This window comes from Zootermopsis nevadensis, unplaced genomic scaffold (genome assembly GCF_977971745.1).
Source record: "Zootermopsis nevadensis isolate Lab colony 2312 unplaced genomic scaffold, Znev_1.0 Znev_ptg000003l, whole genome shotgun sequence".
Lineage (NCBI taxonomy): Eukaryota > Metazoa > Arthropoda > Insecta > Blattodea > Termopsidae > Zootermopsis > Zootermopsis nevadensis.
In genome coordinates, this window is record NW_028259135.1 from 862,553 (window position 1) to 884,619 (window position 22,067).

General features: G+C 39.0%; 1 protein-coding gene across 1 annotated transcript; it reads left to right on the top strand.

Annotated features, from left to right (window-relative positions):
• The first annotated feature begins 354 nt into the window (after window positions 1-354).
• On the top strand, window positions 355-18,802 carry LOC110836668 (BOS complex subunit NCLN). Its single transcript, XM_022078089.2, has 13 exons — window positions 355-646; window positions 3,347-3,534; window positions 5,199-5,346; window positions 7,478-7,572; window positions 8,578-8,661; window positions 10,809-11,018; window positions 11,785-11,892; window positions 12,460-12,609; window positions 13,706-13,855; window positions 14,838-14,959; window positions 16,299-16,397; window positions 17,141-17,219; window positions 18,409-18,802. Exons 1-13 carry the CDS (start codon window positions 475-477, stop codon window positions 18,472-18,474), a joined length of 1,671 nt encoding a protein of 556 aa, XP_021933781.1. The 5' UTR covers window positions 355-474; the 3' UTR covers window positions 18,475-18,802.
• The last annotated feature ends 3,265 nt before the right edge of the window (window positions 18,803-22,067 follow it).

Here is a 22,067-nt window from a genome sequence, read left to right on the forward strand (position 1 = left end):
CTCCTGTTCCATTTTCTGTGGTACCATTCGCCATAGTCAGCTTCATAGTCCACACCTTGCCCATCTTCTCCACAGGTTTTCATACCACCTTTGTTTTGCTATGTTATTTAATATTTCATAAGAAAAATGTTGTCTAATGGGATGCTGCACCATGTAGTCTGTTGTCTGATACACGTTTATAATCTTCATACTCGCCGCCGCGAGAACCTGAAATCTCACCTAATATTTTGTCCGTCAGATGGTAGACTTTAGTGGTAATTTGTTGGTAAATTTGTGGTCTAGAGAATTTTCTGTCTGATGTTGTCTAGCTTGTTAAGAGCATAGTTTACCTGCCTTGCCCTGAGAAGTACCCGATGTTGGCATTAATGTATGATAGTTCTCATTGGTTAATTTGTTTCGTGAGGTGAGATGTGAATAAAATAGTACAATTTCTTTCTGTTGTGTGTTGGAAGTGTTCTAACCTGAAAAGGGAATATGTGGTTCGAAGTCGATGAAATAGCTGAATTATTCAGAGGATATATTCCATATTATTTACTAATCGTGTTACCAATATTTATTATTATATCACCCGTGAACCCTGTTGGTGCTGCAAATGAATTTCCCGTGCACCGCATGCATCAGTATGACTTGCATGGTGTACCGCACGGTAAGATTTTAGGTTTTTTCTTTCTTCTTATGGTATACAATAAAAACATATTTGGATGTATTGATGTGAGCATTGAATTTTAACACCGAGTAAAATAGCTAAGAGTATTACAGTGAGCCATTGCTGGAGGAGATATTATAACCTCAATTCTGCTGTCTCATCTATTATTTCACAAGTTATCGTTTGATAAAACAGAGAGTGTCTCATTCAGAATGACCTCAGTAAGGAGATGCCTAATCAGCATTGATTTTCAATTTTGCTTTGAAATGTGTCATCAGTCTGGTTCAAGAAAAGAAAGAGGCATTGAGATTGAATGGGACATACCAGCGTCTGGTCTATGATGATGTTAATTTATTGCGTAAAAACATAATTATCACAAAGGAAAGCAGAGAAATTCTATTAGATTCGTATAATGATGTTGGTCCAGAATTAAATACAGAGAAAACTACATGGTCATGTCTGGTCACCAGACTACATGTCAGAATCTTTTATAAAGGTAGCTAATAAGTCCTTAGAAAGTGTGATGAAGTTCAGATATCCGGGAATGATGGTAACAAATGAAAATTGCATTCATGAAGAAGTTAAAGAACAGAATACATCTGGGGAATATTTCCTACCTTGTAGTTCAGAATCATTTGTTTTCTCCACTCCTGTCTAAAAGTTGAAAGTTTAGAATTGCATAATGAGGAGCTCCATAAATTGTATGTCACCATATATTGTTTGTAGCCTGGAAACAGCTCCATGTCTCCCGACCTGCCCCAGTATATACCAGCTACGTTTTAACATTATTCACTATAGGTGAGATTTCAGGTTATCATGGCAGTAAGTATGATGGGATGTTTCACTGTGTAGTCTAGTAGGTGTTGACCGAGTTTTGGAGGTGCTTACTGCTATAACCATCCACTGTGTAGCTTCCAAGGTTCCGTTGGTTGAACACCATAGAGCTGTAGCTTTTTCGGGGTGGACATTGAGCTGCCTCTGCTCCTGGGGCAATATGGGTGTTTCACAGATAATGTTTTAATTTGGGAGCAGGTGAATGAGGTTGGGTATCCCAGAGTAAATAGGTTATTGGGGCTTAGATAGGTGGTGGATGGACTCCGGATGTCAGGGGGTGTTAACAGTCTGTTTGTAGCAGCTAATGATTAACATTTGATTGGTTTCGAGGAAGTCACCACTATTTATTCACACACACGTACAACACAGAAGTTACTAGGTAATGATCGTTAGATAATTGTAAGTTCTCTGGGGTAATAAACATAATTTAGTTGTTTAGATGTGAGACAAAAATAAGATGTTTTCTGCACACGTAGCATAAGGCTTACTTCTAGGACTTAGAAGCAGATGTCCACTTCCATACTAAACATGTGGTGCTAAACCTCCAAGTAGCTGTTAATACAATGAACAACTTGAGATGTGTGATGCAGAAACGTGTTAACTTGAATAAATCGTTTAGGAATTAATATGAAATAAAAAAATATTAACAAATTTGGTATCAAAAGACATAACCTAATGAAGAGTTGAGATTAATATACAAAATTAATTAATTAAAACTAAACTAAAGTCAGATGAGTCGTTACACTGCTTGCGTCATTAGCATAATGGGTTCTGAAACAATGATCAACTTCAGAATGTGTGATGCAACATCCCAGAAGACAGCCATTTTTGTTTATTGCTTCAGCCTTGATGATAGAGTTCCCTGAAACATTGCCAAAAGGCCATCATCTACTATCTGTATTTACCAAAAGTTTACTCAGCCATGAAGCTATGACATCATGCTGAATGCTTTCCTCAAAACATTGCCCCCTCCTAAAGACGTTTCTACTGTTTGAACAATCTGAATGATATTTAATTGTATGGGTCTGTTACCAGTGAACAGACAAAGATGCTAAATTCTATATAAATTGTGAAATGCTAACAATAGAAGAATGGCATGAAACATTAGAAAGTTAGAAAAATAATGGAGAACAGAGTCAGACAATGTTTCTATACCGCATACAGCTGCGTGTGTGCATGGAAGGGTACTTCTGTTGGAAGGTCAAGTCTCCTTAGACTGAGAGTAATGAGTTGCTGTAGAAGCTTAAAGCTAGTTACTAGAATATCATATCAGGGAGGATGAGTTAGGCAGGGCATGTAAAGAACATAGATGTAAAGAGAAATAAACACAAAATTTTGGTTGGAAGGCCTGAATGGAGGAGACCGCTGGGAAGGCATAGGTGGGAGGATAGCATTAAGATGGACCTTAGGGATAGAGGAATCGATGGAATGAACTGGATGCAGCTAGCTCAGGATAGAGTCTGGTGGCAGGCTCTTATGAGCACAGTGATGAACCTTCAGGTTCCATAAAGAAAGTGGGCTGTTCTTTGTCAAGCCAAGTATACAATCAACTTTTCAAAGAATTTTCTACACCACAAAGTGAGTGAGGAGGCTCTTGTGATCACGGTAATGAACCATTGGGTTCCACAAAATGTGGAGAATTTTTTGACTAACCAAACTTCGTATTAAGGACTTACTACTTGTCAAGGACTGTTTCATCGAATTAGTTTTTATTATGTTACATGTGTTAGGTCTGTCAAAGATAAGCATAAGTATCCTGGTAGATTATGTGATGTATGCTAAAGTGGCTCAAATACATGCCAAAATGCCCCCCCCCCCCCCCCCCCCCCCAATATCGTACAGTTCCATGTTCTTTTATATTCACAGGTTGTCGCAGTTCACACGTAAACTTGGAAGCACGTTCTGTTAGTAGATGGAGTACATCTCGTCACTGTGTTGTTACACGGCTGGAAGACATCACAGCTGCTCAATTTCGAGAACTCTGTAACAAAGCAGGAGCTCTTCTTGTTATGTTACCTCGAGATATGACGAGCTTGCTTGAGGAAGAGAAGCAGGTAAGAAGTTTAAAGCATCTGTGACATTGAAAGAGTGGATCACATGGATTGGACACTAAGTATCTTAGCAGTCTTATGCAAAAATGTTGAGAAAAGGGGTAATGCCAAAAGTACTATTGCACTATGAACACAGTTATCTGAGGGTAGATACTTACTTACTTAGGATATTTAGGCGACCCTTTCTTCAGTGCCTGAGCAACTGCGGGTCCCTACTTTCGTTGGCGTTGATCTATAGACAGTTGGTAGGACTCCTTGGATGAGTGATCAGCCCGTCGTAAAGCCTCTACCTGTGCACAGGACAGCACAACACACAGAGAGACGGAGACAAACATCCATGCCTTTAGCAGGATTCGAACTCACGATCACAGTGTCCAAGCGGCACAAGGCCCGCGCCACAGACCGCGTGGCCACTGTGACAGCACTGAGGGTAGATAATAATATAAAACATTCTTGTGGTGAATGTTATGTTAATCCAATGCTTATCCCGTAAGGTGTAGAACAACTACTTACCATGCTGAGGATAGTAAGGAATGTAAAGTTATTTCTAAATTTTACCAATGTTTTCTCTCAAGATCTTCTACTGTTATAGATTTCAGAATCTTGAGTTGAATAGTGCTTATTCTGAAGGTGGATGGATGTCTTCTGGGTTGTAACACCATGTAGTGTGGTTGTTGTTTATCAGCGTTTTAATGGTCGTTGCTGCCTCCATCATCAGGGCAGTGATGGTGGAGGTGACAAGAACCTCTGAAACATTGATAAACTTCTACCAGACTACATAGTGCTAGGGAGATTCAACGACGCATTAAGCCACATGGTGTGGGAAAAATGCTTTGTGACTTTGGCTCTGTTACCTTAAGAATACAAACTGTCTGCAAATCAACCGATTTCTGCAATAACCATTAGACGTATGTTTAAATATAGGTTATAAGTCTAAAAAGTAGCCTGATGATTCATGTGGTGGTGATGAAATCTCTTATGGTACCATTTACCATTTTAATAGGTTTACCCTTATTAATACGAGGCGCGTCCTCAAAGTAAGTTTCCCTGGGGCCGTTTACAGAAACAAAACACAATTTCATGGGAATATTTATTGCAACAGATACAGCAAGTGTCCAGCTATTTTTCAACATATTCGCCACCGGAATTGAGACATTGGTCATACCGTGGGACCAACTTTTGAATACCTGTGTCGTAGAAGTCTGCCGCCTGGGATTGGAACCACTGTGTGACAACCATCTCCGCCTCTCTGTCATTCTCAAAACGCTGACGCTGACCGGACAGGAATTTCTTGAGGTGTAGGAAAAGATGGAAATCACTGGGAGCGAGGTCCGGGCTGTAGGGTGAATGATTAAACACCTCCCAGCTGAACTCCTGCAGGAGACTCGCTGTCCGTCGAGCCGTGTGCGGCCTAGCGTTATCACTGACCGCACTTCACAGTCGGCGGGAGCTGGAATAAGAACCTCCATCTTCAACAGCTGCAACGATGCTACTGTGAGAACGCGGGAAGTGCCGTTAGTGCATGCGCCATGCTACGTCATTGCTCTATCACGTACGCACAGTCGTTTTGCGCAATATACGGTTTGCTAGCTGTGGGACGAGTGGGAAACTTACTTTGAGGACGCGCCTCGTATGAATTGTTTGTTTACAGCTCTTCTTTGTTGCAGCAAGTGATGGAACTAGAAGCAGCCATGATGTTACAAGAGGTGTTCATTCCAGTTTACTTTACTAAATGGAGTCCAGATCTCCATAATATACTGGATGACATCTCAAGAAGCTCTGTGACTGATGATCGATCTATTTCAGCAGCTGAAGGTGAATAATAGCAGTTTACTCATATTATATTTGAAACTCTGTGAACACTGAAATTTAAAACCTCGGGGTAAAATGCTGAATGATTGCATTTTTGTTTGTCTTTAACTACAGCGTGGGACAAAGGTTTTTTGTAAGTGAGATGCAAATGCTGAAATTTCATCCTCATGTTTGTTTTAAAGACACGGATTATTGCTATATTCTAAAACTTTAATCACAGTGTATCTAATTGTATAGTATGAAGTATAATGTAAGCAAATTTTTTTATTTTCTTTAAGAACTCATCACAACTCTGTCCTGAGCTATTTCATTCAACTTCACATCTTCACAACCTTTTTCTTTAAACACATGTTTTATATTATCTTCCTATTTATACTCCTCCCCCAAGTATTATCAGGGTGATTAAGTCAAGAAGAATGAGACGGACGGGGCATGTAGCGTGTATGGATGGGGCAAGAGGTGTGAACCAGGTATTGGTCAGGAAGCCTGAGGGGAAGAGACTGCTGGGGAGACGTAGATGGGAGGATAATCTCAGGTGGGATCTATGGGAGATAGGAGTTGAAGGAGACTGGATTTTGTTGGCCCAGGACAGGGTCCGGTGGAGGGCTTTGGTTAGTTCGGTGATGAACCTTCGGGTTCCGTAAGCCATCTGGTTGGTTGGGTCCACTATTTGGGAAGCCTGAGGGGAAGAGACCTCTGGGGAGACCTAGACGTAGATGGGAGGATAATCTCAGGTGGGATCTATGGGAGATAGGAGTTGAAGGAGACTGGATTTTGTTGGCCCAGGACGGGGTCCAGTGGAGGGCTTTGGTTAGTTCGGTGATGAACCTTCGGGTTCCGTAAGCCATCTGGTTGGTTGGGTCCACTATTTGGGAAGCCTGAGGGGAAGAGACCTCTGGGGAGACCTAGACGTAGATGGGAGGATAATCTCAGGCGGGATCTATGGGAGATAGGAGTTGAAGGAGACTGGATTTTGTTGGCCCAGGACGGGGTCCAGTGGAGGGCTTTGGTTAGTTCGGTGATGAACCTTCGGGTTCCGTAAGCCATCTGGTTGGTTGGGTCCACTATTTGGGAAGCCTGAGGGGAAGAGACCTCTGGGGAGACCTAGACGTAGATGGGAGGATAATCTCAGGCGGGATCTATGGGAGATAGGAGTTGAAGGAGACTGGATTTTGTTGGCCAAGGACAGGGTCCGGTGGAGGGCTTTGGTTAGTTCGGTGATGAACCTTCGGGTTCCGTAAGCCATCTGGTTGGTTGGGTCCACTATTTTGGAAGCCTGAGGGGAAGAGACCTCTGGGGAGACCTAGACGTAGATGGGAGGATAATCTCAGGCGGGATCTATGGGAGATAGGAGTTGAAGGAGACTGGATTTTGTTGGCCCAGGACAGGGTCCGGTGGAGGGCTTTGGTTAGTTCGGTGATGAACCTTCGGGTTCCGTAAGCCATCTGGTTGGTTGGGTCCACTATTTGGGAAGTCTGAGGGGAAGAGACCTCTGGGGAGACCTAGATGTAGATGGGAGGATAATCTCAGGCGGGATCTATGGGAGATAGGAGTTGAAGGAGACTGGATTTTGTTGGCCCAGGACAGGGTCCGGTGGAGGGCTTTGGTTAATTCGGTGATGATCCTTCGGGTTCCGTAAGCCATCTAGTTGGTTGGGTCCACTATTTTGGAAGCCTGAGGGGAAGAGACCTCTGGGGAGACCTAGACGTAGATGGGAGGATAATCTCAGGCGGGATCTATGGGAGATAGGAGTTGAAGGAGACTGGATTTTGTAGGTCCAGGACAGGGTCCGGTGGAGGGCTTTGGTTAGTTCGGTGATGAACCTTGGGGTTCCCTAAGATGTCTAGTTAGTTAGTTATAATACTATCTTCATTTTCATGTCTCAGGCTTCTAACATTTGCTGTAACATTTTATATGCATTTGTTCCATGTACAACCCATCATCACCACTCCCTCAATGTATTCATCATCTAATGCAATATAATTTTGAAGTCCCTCATTGTGTAATTTTGTCTGTTCATCTTTCAAGTTGTCTATTTTATGTCCACAATGTTTTCCTCTGCATTTTGTTTTCTTTACAGTCATAATTTTGTGAATAATGAAAAATTAATTTTTATTGATCTTTCTGCTTTTAGCTCTGATGAATTCTGTGTCTGCCAATAGTTATCAGGTAGTAATCGGCGCCAATCAAGCTACAGCCAGACCTGATGTCAGTATTGCAGCCATTCAGGTGTGTACATCATCATATTTATCCTTGCATTAGAGAACGCAGATTGGATTAGAGCAGGATTCTCAGATGTGATCATCAATTATTCTTTTTGGTGCATCTGTTGAATATTTCTGTTGTTTGTGTAAAGTCCATAAAATTAATATATGATGGCGAGATAATGTCTCTGCCTGTTGACTGCATCGTTCATTTCCAAAACTGAACAGATTTCCATTAAATTTGATACTAGACGAAACACTCAAAGTTATTGGGTGAATTTAATTTTGGTACACAATTTGTTCGATAGAATTCGTACGTTTATGTAATTTAGAACTAGTTTAAAAGTCGTGGTGACAGAAAATGTTTGAAACGCATGCCAGAAAGTGGGGCCTCAGCATCTGGTTTATATCAAATCTTACAGCAGTCCTTTTCCAACCTTAGTTTTAATTCAGTGGTATTGGTTTTCATTTGTATCAATTTTTACCAACTTCAGTATTGGATTATTTTATTAATTTCTATACACACAGACGAAGTGCCTTTTACGTCAGCACATACACCTGTACTGGAGACAGGCCTTAAATGACACTTGAAATCAGGTTTCTGGCTTCGAGATTGCTTTCGTAGTACATCTTTTTGTGACAATTTTGTATTTCATATTTATTTTTAAACACATTTGTCGGGTGGTTTTGTGTTTAGTGGAGAAACACACAGCTTAGACTGTGATGAGTATTAACAACCAGTATTATTCCACCGACCCCATTGTCCCATATGGAGTCTGGAAACTGCTGGTCTGCCAGTGATGTTGAATTTAAAATGTTTCAGTCAGTATTTAAGGCATGACATGGCTTGTTCATTGTCCGTAACTTCGTAATAGCACAGTTTATGTTTACTCGGAAGGAACTGCATATATGGGGCAGTACAGCAGAAGTAAATGCTTTAAAACTGATGCTTCATATGTTTAATAATTCCTGGAAATCAGTGTGTATTACCACAGCCAGCCACCAAATCTTTTTTTTACTCTTGTTACAGGGTAAACTGTCTGGTTATGGTATTGAGGAAGATCTTCCAACCATTGTGATTGTAGCATATTATGATAGTTTTGCAGTTGCACCAGTAAGTAACAATTATTATATTTAAATGTCTTTGATGAAATCTTGAATGTAAGGTACGTCGTAAAAAGGGGCCATAAATTTAAGAATTAAAGTAGAGGTTAAGGAGAATGATTTTGAATTTCCTGGTTTTTAACCTGACAGGCTTACCACCAGAGACTTGTGAGGGTTTTGGGGCTGTGCTCGCAGGCTTAGACGCGGAGTACAGGGAATCTTTTTATGCAGTGATAGCTCATTGTTCACTTCCCATAAAATGGTGTAAGCTGTGCTCTTTTTGAAATCAAAGCCAGGATATAATTTATTCCAAAAAGAATTGTCAACCCTTACGTTAACAATTAAAAATTATAATTTTAACTTTTTTATTGTGTAATGAATTCTTGGGCTAGAACCATCTTCATCCTCATCCTCAGGGTGCTGAAGTACAGAGGACAAAGATGGTTCTGGAAATGGTGTTTTCTCCATTAAGTCACCTGACATGGTTGGTTGCCCGAGAAGAATTTATTATACTTCGTTGCTGTGAAAGTTTCAGATCATAAATTTTTATAGTCTTTGCGCTCGAGTTCTTATAATTAATCATCATTCTTTGGCTTACGGTCACTTTTTTATTCTTTTTCTTTGTATTTTAAAACTCGTCTGTAACTTATTTAATGTGAAATTTTGCACTTATCTCATTTAAATAAATAATGACTAATGCGCATAGAAAGATAATAGAAAATGTTCTTTGGATGTGGTATTGGTTGGGAGGGGGGGGCACAAAATGGGAAAGTTTAAGACCACTGTTTTGGCTAAATAATTTTAAGTTCATATACTTGCTTTGGTAATAGATATTTACAAAGGTATGCAGTTATATTCTATATAATTTGAACCATAAATTTTTATCATTTCTATAGAAAACTTCCATATATTCTGTTTGTTTTGTTTTTTAATCTCGGCCACGGTGGTCTAGTGGTTAGAATGCTGGCCTTGTAATCCTGGGGTCTCGGGTTCGATTCCCGGCGGTGCCCGAATTTATAACTTGTGTTGGGCAAGGCCGTGGTCTAGGCAACACGGAGTTTTCCTCCGTGGCATCCCAACAATTACTCCATTCACACACAGAAGAAGGCAATGGCAAACCACTTCTGGATCATCTGCCAAGAACGTATATGAACAGGTCCCAGTCCGAGAAGAGAAAAGGATGGAAGGATCCTGTTCATATGGACCTGTCGTCAGACAGAACACTAAATAAATAAAATAAAATAAAATATATTATGCAGATAGTTACCACATTAAATGTAATTTGTTGTCACTTTTCCAATGATTACCATTCTTGCCCAATAAGAAGTTATATTATCATATATAATTAAGTAATTTAACATAATAATTCACAGAAATAGAATCATATAATCTGTTTGGCATCTCTTTATTGTGCATTATGGAACATTTACATGGTAGAAGTAACCTGGATATTATTCTATGGACCTGAGTCATTCTTGAGAAACTGATGGTCATTGAGATAGTCGCATTTTACCAAACTAAAAGGTTTGTTACAATGTTCACAAGAGCCTACCACAGGATTCTATCCTTTGCCAGACGAATCCTTTCCACATCTTCATGTCCAATTTCTTTATTGTCCATTTTAATATTATCCTCCCATCTACATCTATATATATCAGACTTTCTGGCAAACAAGTTGTTTTGTTTTTCATCATCATAGGGTTTTTTTTGTAGTGCGTATAAAAACAATTTGTTGCATAATAATTTCTTGGTGTCATATGCAAAATTAAAATATCCCTTTGTTTTCACATCATAATTCCCTTTGCTAATCCTGTCTTTTGATAACTACGTGGCTTATATTCCTTTTATCTCTTCACTCCTCGCATTTTAATCCAACCAATTGGCATGTGAGAGGGGTAAAGCCCTGACTGAAGATCAAAATTCTGATATTACCGCAGGCCCACTTCAAATCTTACACTTTTTCTACTGGGATTAAAACAATTTCTATGCAGTTATATTACAGGATTTTTATAATGTTGTGTTTGGATTAATGTTATTGGAATTTGACTAGACCATGAAATGTTTGCCAAATCCAAATAATGAACAGGTGGATGAACGAAGGTTTTGGCATCACCAATCTCATTTAGATGGGAAGATATAGTCTGGATATGTTTGCAGACGCTGGCATTTGGTGCAGACTCCAATGCCTCTGGAGTAAGCATGCTGTTGGAACTTGCACGCCTTTTCTCACATCTGTACACAAGCTCAAAGTCACATGCCCGTTATAACATGATTTTTCTGCTGTCTGGTGCTGGAAAACTAAACTACCAAGGCAGCAAGAGATGGCTGGATGATCAGCTTGATGGTCTGGAGGGGTCTATTATTCAGGTTTGTATTTTTGGTTACATATTCTTCATAGCTTTTTTTCTCTAATGTGGAACTTTGTTTTTGGTTAGTGTTATGTAGCTCATTAAATGTGTGCTACGCTAACACTGTGGTAGCAGAACCACTAATACCAGCTATTGCCATCAGACATGGAAATAAGTTTAATTTATTAAGCTCTGATACTCACATCTCCATATGTTTCTTGATCTTCAGATGGACCTTTTATATTCCATAAGACTTTTTCTCTCCAACATTATGTATAGTAGGATTTGAGGTTTTCACGGAGTCTGAAGATGGCTGTCTTCTGGGTTGTAGCGCCGTGTAGTCTGGTGGAAGTTTACCGACGTTTCAGAAGTCCTTGATGCCTTCATCAGGGCGATGACTTATAACTCTACCTGACTACATGGTGCCATGCTGCCCAGAAGACAGCCATAATCAGCATTATGCTTATGTTCCCAAATATACATAAGAAGGAAATATGGGACAGAATTTAGCATTGTGGACAGAGGGATTTTCATGGATGACGGTATATTTGCAGTGCATATGCTTCCCTTTCCGTGATATGGTAATGTTTCCCATAGGTCAGAAATATTAATCTTATAACAAAACTAAGAAAGTACATAATTTTAAAATTGAAAGAATTGTGTTATTTTAAATGTGATATTTATATGTAATTAAAAAGGGGTATTTGTTACTTCTTTTTAACTTTTCTTCGTTTGTAAATGCTCATAATCTTTTTTTCATTATTATTATTATTTTGTTTCTGCAGGATGCTTCGTACATCCTCTGTCTGGACACAGTGGCTACCTCCAGTAGCTTGTATGTCCATGTCTCAAAACCGCCTCGTGAAGGAAGCCCGGGAGCCTTGTTTTTCAAGGTTTGTGTTAATACATTAATTTAATAAACATGTATTAAAAATATATTAAAATTGGTCGAGTACTCGATACGGAACGTAAAATGATATTTTAATCTTTTAATTATCTTATATTGTGATTGACGGCCAATTTTAATATATTTTTAATACTGTTTAAATAAATCACAATATGACGCACCTACAATATCTTAATAAACATGCCTTGGAGTAAAATAACATTTTATATTAACTTATTTCCTCTAGTAACAAAACTTGTAATTTACCTTGCTGCCGCAAAAGCCTACCATTTGACATTGTCCTGAGCTAATTGAGTCCAGTTCACCTGCTTATAACTGTTGCCTTGATCTTTACAGTACAAAAATAAGGGATTTAATCACCCATATCTTGGGGATTCTGGCTAAAATTTAACACCAGAGATTTAATGACTTAGTGGTATGCCACTGTGAAACTGGATCAGTTGGTTCATTAATCAGTTGTGTGGCCAGTAAATGTTAAGATATATTTTAATGTTATATACTTCAGTTTGGCCAACTGTAGAAACTAATTTCAGATGTGTAACAATGTATGCAGGAGCTGAAAGATATAGCAGAACATTTATACCCCAATGTGACAGTAGATGGTGTTCATAAGAAAATCAACCTCGCTGAGGAAGTGTTGGCTTGGGAACACGAACGCTACAGCATACGCCGTCTTCCTTCCTTCACATTGTCTTCCTTGAAGGTATGTTCTGTGTATGAAGATTTCCATTAGTTTGATATGGTATCTCTCAAATTGTTAATAGAATTGCTTGGTGAAATTAGTGATGGATGTAGTCAAGTTATTTTCTTCAATTTATTTATTACCAAACTGTTCCACAAAACTAAACGTTAAAGTGGCGACTGACTTGTAACATTTGCCTGTAATGTAACGTGTTACAAATCGAGCATTACACAAGTGAAGACAGCGAACGGAGCCGCTCGATGCGAGCCGCTCACGCTCGCGGGCGCTCCATCGTGTTGTCGGTTTTTTCGCGAATCCCTTTGAGTGTTACATTACAAGTCAGTCAGTCAGTCGAGCGGCGTCGTAACGAGCATTCACGAGTTCTTTAGATAAGAGTAGCGTATTAAATGAAACAAAGATAACACAACCTCCATGTCCGACATATTGAATGAAATGAATGGAGTACACACGAGCACAGTCGAGCCGAGCGTTCAAAACGAGCATTCGATGCGCCTCACCAGTTGTGGTGTAATGTAACATGCTCGCCGCGAATGTTACATTACGAGTAAATGTTACAAGTCAGTCGCCACCTTTAGATGGCAGGGTACGTGCCATAGTCTGGTCAGCAGGAGGGGAAAGGGCATGAGGGGGGGAGAAAAAAAAGAGGGATCCTCCTGCTGCCCAGGTTGTGGCACGCCCTGCTCCTATTGGTTCCCAGGCCCTCACCTGATTCTCACTCATACCTACTGGCTAGACCAAGGTTCTTCCGTAACTGTGTCCTATAACTCAAACCATTTCCACACGTGCAACTTACTCATCGTCTTTATGATGGAGGCAGTAAGGACCTCTGAAACGTCGGTAAACTTATACCAGACTGCGTGGTACAACAACCCACAAGACAGCCATCTTTGAATTGTCTGCCATGAAAACCTCAAATTGTACTTATTCATATTTTGTCTTACAAATTTTCAACTTGCTTAGTTGTTGCAGTTACGGGTGATATTTATGCAGGCAGTAGCTAAGAAAATTTTATAAATCATAAAGAAGGATAGATGTGGTGAAAACCAGTTTAGAAGTTAATGCCAATATGACATGGATTTCTTGTTGTTTGTCCCAGAGCCACAAGGACTTGATACGAGCCTCTCTGCTTGATGTCCGGGAGAATGTGGACGTGACACGTCTCACAGAAAATACACAGATTTTAGCCGAAGTTCTTGCTAGGCATATCTTCAACCTAACTACAGGAGAAATTTTTTCAAGTACCGTGGTAAGTGATGTATATCTCTTTACAGATTTGGTTGCTCTGACCTGTTTATTCCCTTGGAAAAACATAACAGGCGTAACAATTGTTCCTGTGCTAACAAACTTTGCATTAAGATAAATACAAACAAGTTCCAGGCAGAATTCATATATATTACTTTCCTACTGTGTATAGACTTCTATCCCTACAAATCTTGATATGTTAGAATGCTGGACTTGCCCATAGATGGTTATAGGATTTAAAATAATACTTGGGGTCACAGTTTTGTTATTGCTTACAAATGTAAATGTCATACAAGTTATTTTATTGTTATTGCTATTGATATTTTATTTTTTAGAACGTATTACTCATTTACGTTCTATGTTAAATGTCATGGTTGAGTGGTTAGCACCCCTGCTTCATATTCACGAGGTCTGAGGTTCAGATCTCGTCCTAGAGATTAAGCCTTTCTGAGTGAGTTTTCTCCATGATTTTCTTCAGTCTCTCCAGGTAAATGCCAGGATAATAGCTTAATTTAGGATATAAATTTATGAATTGGAGTATCAGTCTAGGTTAAAATGATTCTAATGAAAATTACTGCCTTCTGGGGTGTTTCGCTTTGTGTCTGTCATCACCCTGATGATGGAGGTAATAAGCACCTCTGAATTGTCAGTAAACTTCTACCATACTGCATGGCGCAACAACTCAGAAGTTAACCATCTTTATACTTCCCATCATGAGAACTTTAATCTCACAAAAAAGAAGTAATGATCCAGTTGAAAAGGTAAAATTGTTCTTCTGCTTAAGCCGATGTCATGATGATGTGTGGGATAGTGTAGATAAATCTCCATTCATTCTTAACTTCAATACTATATAGAGGCGAGTAGTTAGCTTTACAGGCCGATCACTTTATCTTCAAGAAAATTGTAAACTGATTCTCTTTCTTTGACGAGGAACACGTGCTACAGATGGATAGTGTTATTTATAAAACTTTATTTTCTCATTGCAGGGTGTGAAATTGGACTCCTTGAGGTCATGGCTTGACTTCCTAGCAACTCAGCCAAGGTCTGTACAGCTCCTCTCAGAAAAGAACAATCCCTTGGTGATTTCATTGAAGGATGCCATGAGCAGGTACTTGTGTTTGAACTAACCACAATTAACATATTTAAGCTACGAGGCGCGTCCACAAAGTAAGTTTCCCACTCGTCCCACAGCTAGCAAACCTTATATTGCGCGAAGCGACTGTGCGTACGTGATAGAGCAATGACGTAGCATGGCACTTGCACTAACGGCACTTCCCGCGTTCTCACAGTAGCATCGTTGCAGCTGTTGAAGACGGAGGTTCTTATTCCAGCTCCCGCCGACTGTGAAGTGCGGTCAGTGATAACGCTAGGCCGCACACGGCTCGACGGACAGCGAGTCTCCTGCAGGAGTTCAGCTGGGAGGTGTTTAATCATTCACCCTACAGCCCGGACCTCGCTCCCAGTGATTTCCATCTTTTCCTACACCTCAAGAAATTCCTGTCCGGTCAGCGTCAGCGTTTTGAGAATGACAGAGAGGCGGAGATGGTTGTCACACAGTGGTTCCAATCCCAGGCGGCAGACTTCTACGACACAGGTATTCAAAAGTTGGTCCCACGGTATGACAAATGTCTTAATTCCGGTGGCGAATATGTTGAAAAATAGCTGGACACTTGCTGTATCTGTTGCAATAAATATTCCCATGAAATTGTGTTTTGTTTCTGTAAACGGCCCCAGGGAAACTTACTTTGTGGACGAGCCTCGTACTTTGTATAACACAACACCAAACATTAATTATTTTACTTTCATAGACACACAACGCTGCCACGGTGGTCTAGCGGTTAGAACGCTGGCCTTATAATCCTGGGGTCTCCGGTTCAATTCCCGGCGGTGCCCGAATTTATAACTTGTGTTGGGCAAGGCCGTGGTCTAGGCAACACGGAGTTTTCCTCCGTGGCATCCCAACAATTACTCCATTCACACACAGAAGAAGGCAATGGCAAACCACTTCTGGATCATCTGCCAAGAACGTATATGAACAGGTCCCAGTCCGAGAAAATGATGGAAGGATCCTGTTCATATGGACCTGTCGTCAGACAGAACACTAAATAATAATAAGATGAGGTGGTCTAGCGGTTAGAACGCTGGCCTTGTAATCCTGGGGTCTCGGGTTCGAATTTATAACTTGTGTTGGGCAAGGCCGTGGTCTAGGCAACACGGAGTTTTCCTCCGTGGCATCCCAACAATTACTCCATTCACACACAGAAGAAGGCAATGGCAAACCACTTCTGGATCATCTGCCAAGAACGTATATGAACAGGTCCCAGTCCGAGAAGAGAAAAGGATGGAAGGATCCTGTTCATATGGACCTGTCGTCAGACAGAACACTAAATAAGTACCCTGACTTAAAAGTGAACCTCCCAGTATATATTGTGATATTATACTTACAGGTACTTGAAAGAAGTGAAGATAATTTACCAGATGCCAGACAAACGGGATCCTGAGTTTGTCTTGTACGATGTGACAAAAACTGTTGTCAATTTGTACAGGTAAGTGTGGTTTATTAAATTTTATGCTAATGAACTGGTTTTCAGTTTTGTTCCAGAGATTGTTTATTCTAATGTGAACTTTGCTCTATTATTCTTAAGTTTAGTCCTCCAAAGTTCAAAATAACAAGTAACTGATAAGAATGTTAGTATGTGTCTTAAACAGGGAAGTATCCATCCCAATATTACACTCCAAACACCACAGAAAGTTAAAATTTTTAAAAGAAAACTTAAAACAAATTCAGATTAATAAAATAATAAGAAATTAAATAGTATGATTAAATTACCTCAGCAGAAGTTGTAATTTGGGCTGTTACACGTTCTCCTCCCATTTTTTCTCTAGTATCTGGCGAATGTATAAAATTTGAACAGTTGTAGATCTATTATGAAATCCAAACTGATGATTTACAATAATTTTATTGACATGGAGTCATCCTTGTCAGTCAATATAAACATTGCCTTTCCCAAATCTTCATGACTTTTGCCTTGAAGGAGAACTAGAAAGTTTAAAGAAACTTTCTAAGCTTTCCTGGCATTTTTAGGAAATTGAGGTTCACTGTTAATATTAGCTGTAGTCTAGTGTTACTAACATATATTATGTCATAGATAAAAATATTAGAGAAATGAGAAGGGAAGTAACACTAACTTCCATCTAGTGTAGTCCTTTTCACATTTTTTTTCTTTTGCATCACATTACAAATTAAATTAAAGCTGAGTTGTTGCTTTTTTATATTTATATATTTCAGTGTTAAACCGGCCATCTTTGATCTCTTCCTGACCTTTGCCATAGCTATTTATCTTGGACTGGTTTATCTCATTATTCAGGTAAGTAAACTTGTCCATTCTCAAACTTGACATTTAAATCTTGGAAGAAACGTAATTTGATTTATTCTGTTTGCATTATATGCTGTTTATTTTCAGAAAACAGTTATCATTCCTACTCCAGTTTCTTTGTTACAAATTAATCTGCTTTATTATTACAGAATTATTTTTCTGAACATTTTTTATGCTAGAAATGTAATATGAATTCTCTTAATGAGTGTTTATTGCTGTTGTCATAACTGTGTTAAAATTAACGTACCACCATGACCACAAAACTGTCTAAAATTTGTTGTATGTCACTTATGTTGGTACCCCATTGTTCTTTATGGAAAATAAATGCACCTAAAAGAGATTAAATAAGTAAACAGAAAATAATAATAGAGAAAAGTACAGAGTCAGATCCCAAAATCAGAAGGACTTAAAAATCCTCTCTCTCTCTCCCCCCCCCCCCCCCCCCTCTCTTATGGCAGAATTTCCGTACATTTGTCATTTTTAAAACTGGCACTGTGCAGTTATTTGACTCACCACCACGTTTGAGGAGCACCACTGTCGGTCTTATTGCTAGTAGAAGACACCCTGCATGTTTGCACTTGTTTAGTCTGTGGATGGCATAAGTTATGGGCTTTTATGCGTTCTTTAGGTGATGAAGATACCACTCTAGATTTTTGAGTTTTCTGATTTCTTGTGAGAAACAAATTTTGAACTGTTGTTAAAGCATACCTCAACAGATAATTTTTATTTTTTATTCTGTCTGTGTTAAAATTCCATAAAGATCCAACATATCCTGAGTTATACACTTAAATCACAGTATAATCTATGTGTTATGGATCTCAATAGTAAACATCCTCATATAGCAAGAAAATTCTGTGCCCCAATTGAACTTGCTATATACATTTATGTAGGATATAGTGTCTAGAACTCCCATGTTACAAACTGCAGAAGTTTTTATTCCCTGAATATCTCAAAACACAAGTTTCACATTATGGACAGGAATGAAGTATGTTTGTAAAGTTAAAAGTTTCTTTAATATGATGTTCATTTGTTAAATATTTGCTGCATAATTATAATGATGTCCAGACTTGAGGCCGAATGGGTAGTAAGAACATTCATGCCACCTAAAATGTCATTTTTAGACAGTATTCCACCGATCTCTTCGGCTGTGTGTTCGCTAACTTTCTGTTCTTGGTTTCAGAACTTTCCAGTCTTGTATGCAACAGTATCTAAAATCATCTCATCAAAGAAGGTCAGAAGTCAGTGAAGAATATTTGGATTCCTTGGGGAACCCCTTTAAAAATGCAGTTTTAATTTGTGAAGGGTAGTTTTTTAATTTTTCCATATACCTGACGAACTTTTCATATAATACATTTGTACCATACTTTATCATTGGCGTAGGTTAAGAATATTAGTCTTCTTAATTATGGCTATTATTTTGGAGTGCCTTTGCCTTAAATTTTCAGGCATTCTAGTCATCTGCTCAGTGTATACAGCAACATACTTAAAATCCCTGTTTGGGTGCTTATGGTAAAGGAGTGCATCCTGTGTATGTATTTATTATGCCATACAATAAATTCCATGTATGAATGTTACTCTTCTCTGGAATGCTCCAACATTTTTATTCTGTTTTCCTTGCAGAGATTCAGATAATTTCTAATTTCACTTCTGACATACCATTTTGTTGTATATAGCTAGATTATTCAGTTTGTGTACAGAGTTAAAAGAATCAGACGTAACCTGTTTATAGTGCTATTATTTGTACAAAAATGTGCGGAAAATATTTGTCTGGTTTGTAAGATACATGCCACTCTGAAATGGGGCAACACATAACTGTCCAGCAGTGATGCTACTTGTTCATATCCACAAACAAAGGTTATGTAGCAGTGACTGTACTCTTATGTGTAGATATACAGTGCACAGTGAGGCAGATTTGTGATCAGAGGGTCATGGAATACACATGATTAATATTGTGACATGATCCTAACGTTGGGTGCCTGTGATGGCCAAACTGGAATTGCATCGTGGGAAGTAAAGGTCGCGCGAGTAGTCGTGGCAGCTAAATGCGCGATGTGTAAGCCGAGAGAGGGGAGTTCGGTAGTAGTGGGGGTCGCACAGCCTCAGCTGCGGTGATGCACCGAACTAAACACAGCTAGAGCTACAAACCAACTGAAGCTGACACCCCTCGAGCGCGTGCTTCGGACGGGTCCATCTCATACGACAAAAATCAGTCCTTTGCGCAAGTGCCAGCATTTCTCACGCGACCTGTAATTGAGTGTTATCTTGAATGACATAATCCAGACAGTAATGTATTGGCAGATGATACCAGCATTTTCTGGAGACAGAAATTCTTACACCACCTGCAATGTCAGTACAACTTGTCCATAGTGTGTACAGACACCACCCACTAAAGAAGTTATAATTCGTGCCGTGGAATGAGAACCTTTGAGAAGTGCGTGTGCTACCATATACAGTCAAACTCATTTATAATGAGATCTCAGCTATTGCGAGCAAACAGACAAGAATTAGTTGGAAGCGATATATTTTATGAGCAACATTTCACGGTTAAAGCAATCACGGTAGTCGAGAGCTTCATGGGTATAAGAAACAAATCTTTAAGCCATTATAACGAACAGTGGCTCTACTGTCGTACGATGAACTATGATTTATTATTCATTTGCCTGTTTATGACATTCTCCCCTATCTCTTTCAACATCCCTGCCGATAGCAAGTTCTAGCCCCTTTTAAAGATATTTACAGTCGACATTCATAGTGTTTGGTTCGATTTCTCCTCTCAGAATCTCATTTAGTGCTGTACGCTACTTATGAAGAGCATAGTCTCATTCCAGTGGTGTAGCAAATCCCTGCAGACCCTGTGTGTTGGGGCTGCCGAAGATCTACGGGGGATCTTGGGTATAAGGGCAGATATCTCTTCTCCATAAGTATATATCTGTGTGTGTAATAAAAGTAGTGAGCAACAGCAAAAGTAACATATAGCTACAATAATGGACGTAACAAGCACTTTTCCTTGGTCCCTTGGTTCTCGTTATAACCGAGTTTGACTCTACATGGATAGAAAGTCTACTTTAATGTAAACGTGTGGGCTGGTAATATTGGTGGTGCATCCACTTGTTACCAGTACCATCCAGATGCTTAACGGTATACTGTTTTCTTCAAACTATTCTTCCAGGGCTACTTGAAGATGTGCCTCTGGTTGTGTGGCAGGGGTTATCATTCTAGCGTTATGGAGCCTACCACTCTGGAAGATTTTTGTGAGAGTGGGTAGACATGATGGATCCACAGAGGTAGATTGGGTATTGGTTGTAGAGGTCATGTTGCGTGTCTTTCATGGTCAATTGGATTTCTTGTGAGGACACGTCAAGGAATATGTGTATGCAGTTTTTTCCACAAGTATTGAAGAATTGATATTGAGATTTTGTACTGTTGTTACTGACAATATTGGTATGTTGTTTCACATTCAGGGTAATACTATGTGACTCACTACTATACATATGGAACAATCTAGTTACAGTGACTGTTTTCCATAAAAAAAATTCCAATCAGTATGGTGAAGACAGTAAGAACCATAGAACAAAGTAATAATTATTTGATTTGCTTATCTATTTTATTAGCTTACTTTCCACTATAGTGCAGATTTTAGTTACATTAAATTTGTTGGGTACAACCTCAAAATTTCTCAGCATTGCTATCTTTGTAATTGTTACCATAAGTGTTTCAAAAACAATTTCTATGTGTGTTTATGATCTCTTAGATGCCTTGCTCCAGTGGATCAAATAGGGTGTATTGTTGCTGTGTTATTTCACATTCTGCAAAACATTCACCTTAACACAGATGTAATTTTTTATGATGTTACCGCACAAAATTTCAGAATTTATATTACCAGCCTAGTATTACCAAAATTCATTAAAATCTGTAGATTGGTCCAGGCCACACCATAAATCTTTTTTTCTTAAAGAGGAATGTAAAGAAATGCCAAGAACATGTAATAAAGAGAATAGTAGATGGTACAAATATTATGAGAAAAATACTATGGATGCTGAGTTTATTTTCTAGTAGAATATTCATGTATCTAGTGAATTAAATCTTTATGACTAGTGAACCAAGCTAACATATACTGAGCACAGTGGATGACACTATTTGCTTGTACATTATCAGTCAGTGTGCAGTGGTAAATGCAGGTGTTTGATAATTTGAACTGTTCTTTAACTTTCAAAATAACTATATCTTATTTTGACAAGTAGCAGACAGGATAAATTCCCTCACTGCTCATGAACCCTTTTTGCAAGGAAAGTCTCACTTTTCCAAAATTTAAGACTGAAACTAACCCAGTATGAAACACATAGATGCCCTGAGCTATATCAAGCATTATGGCACTGTAACAGACTGCACTGTTCAAATGGGAATGATTCTGTACATAGACATACATTTTTAACTTGCATATTAACATATTTTCATTAAAAAGGTACCAATGCAAAGTGCATTTAAAGTCTGAAAATTATTTGTTTTACACTAACTCAAGTAGGTAGGTTAGATGTATAGTTAAATCATTGCGGTATTGAGCTGTAACAAATAAAGGTAAATTACATACAGCCTGATCATTAATTCGGTTTCATCCTGATTTTGGTTATCCGTGGTCCAGATCCACAATTGTGAACCACAGACAACCTTCAGAAAGAATGTACGGAAGGAATTCTGGTCATTTTGAAACTTATTGGTGTGATGTCATTTAACTGTGAAATGAAAATTATTTCACCTATATTTACGAAGTTGCTGGCTAAGAAAAAATATTTTAAATGTTATAGAAGTTTTTCCATTTCAGAAAGAAAACGAAGTACAGTA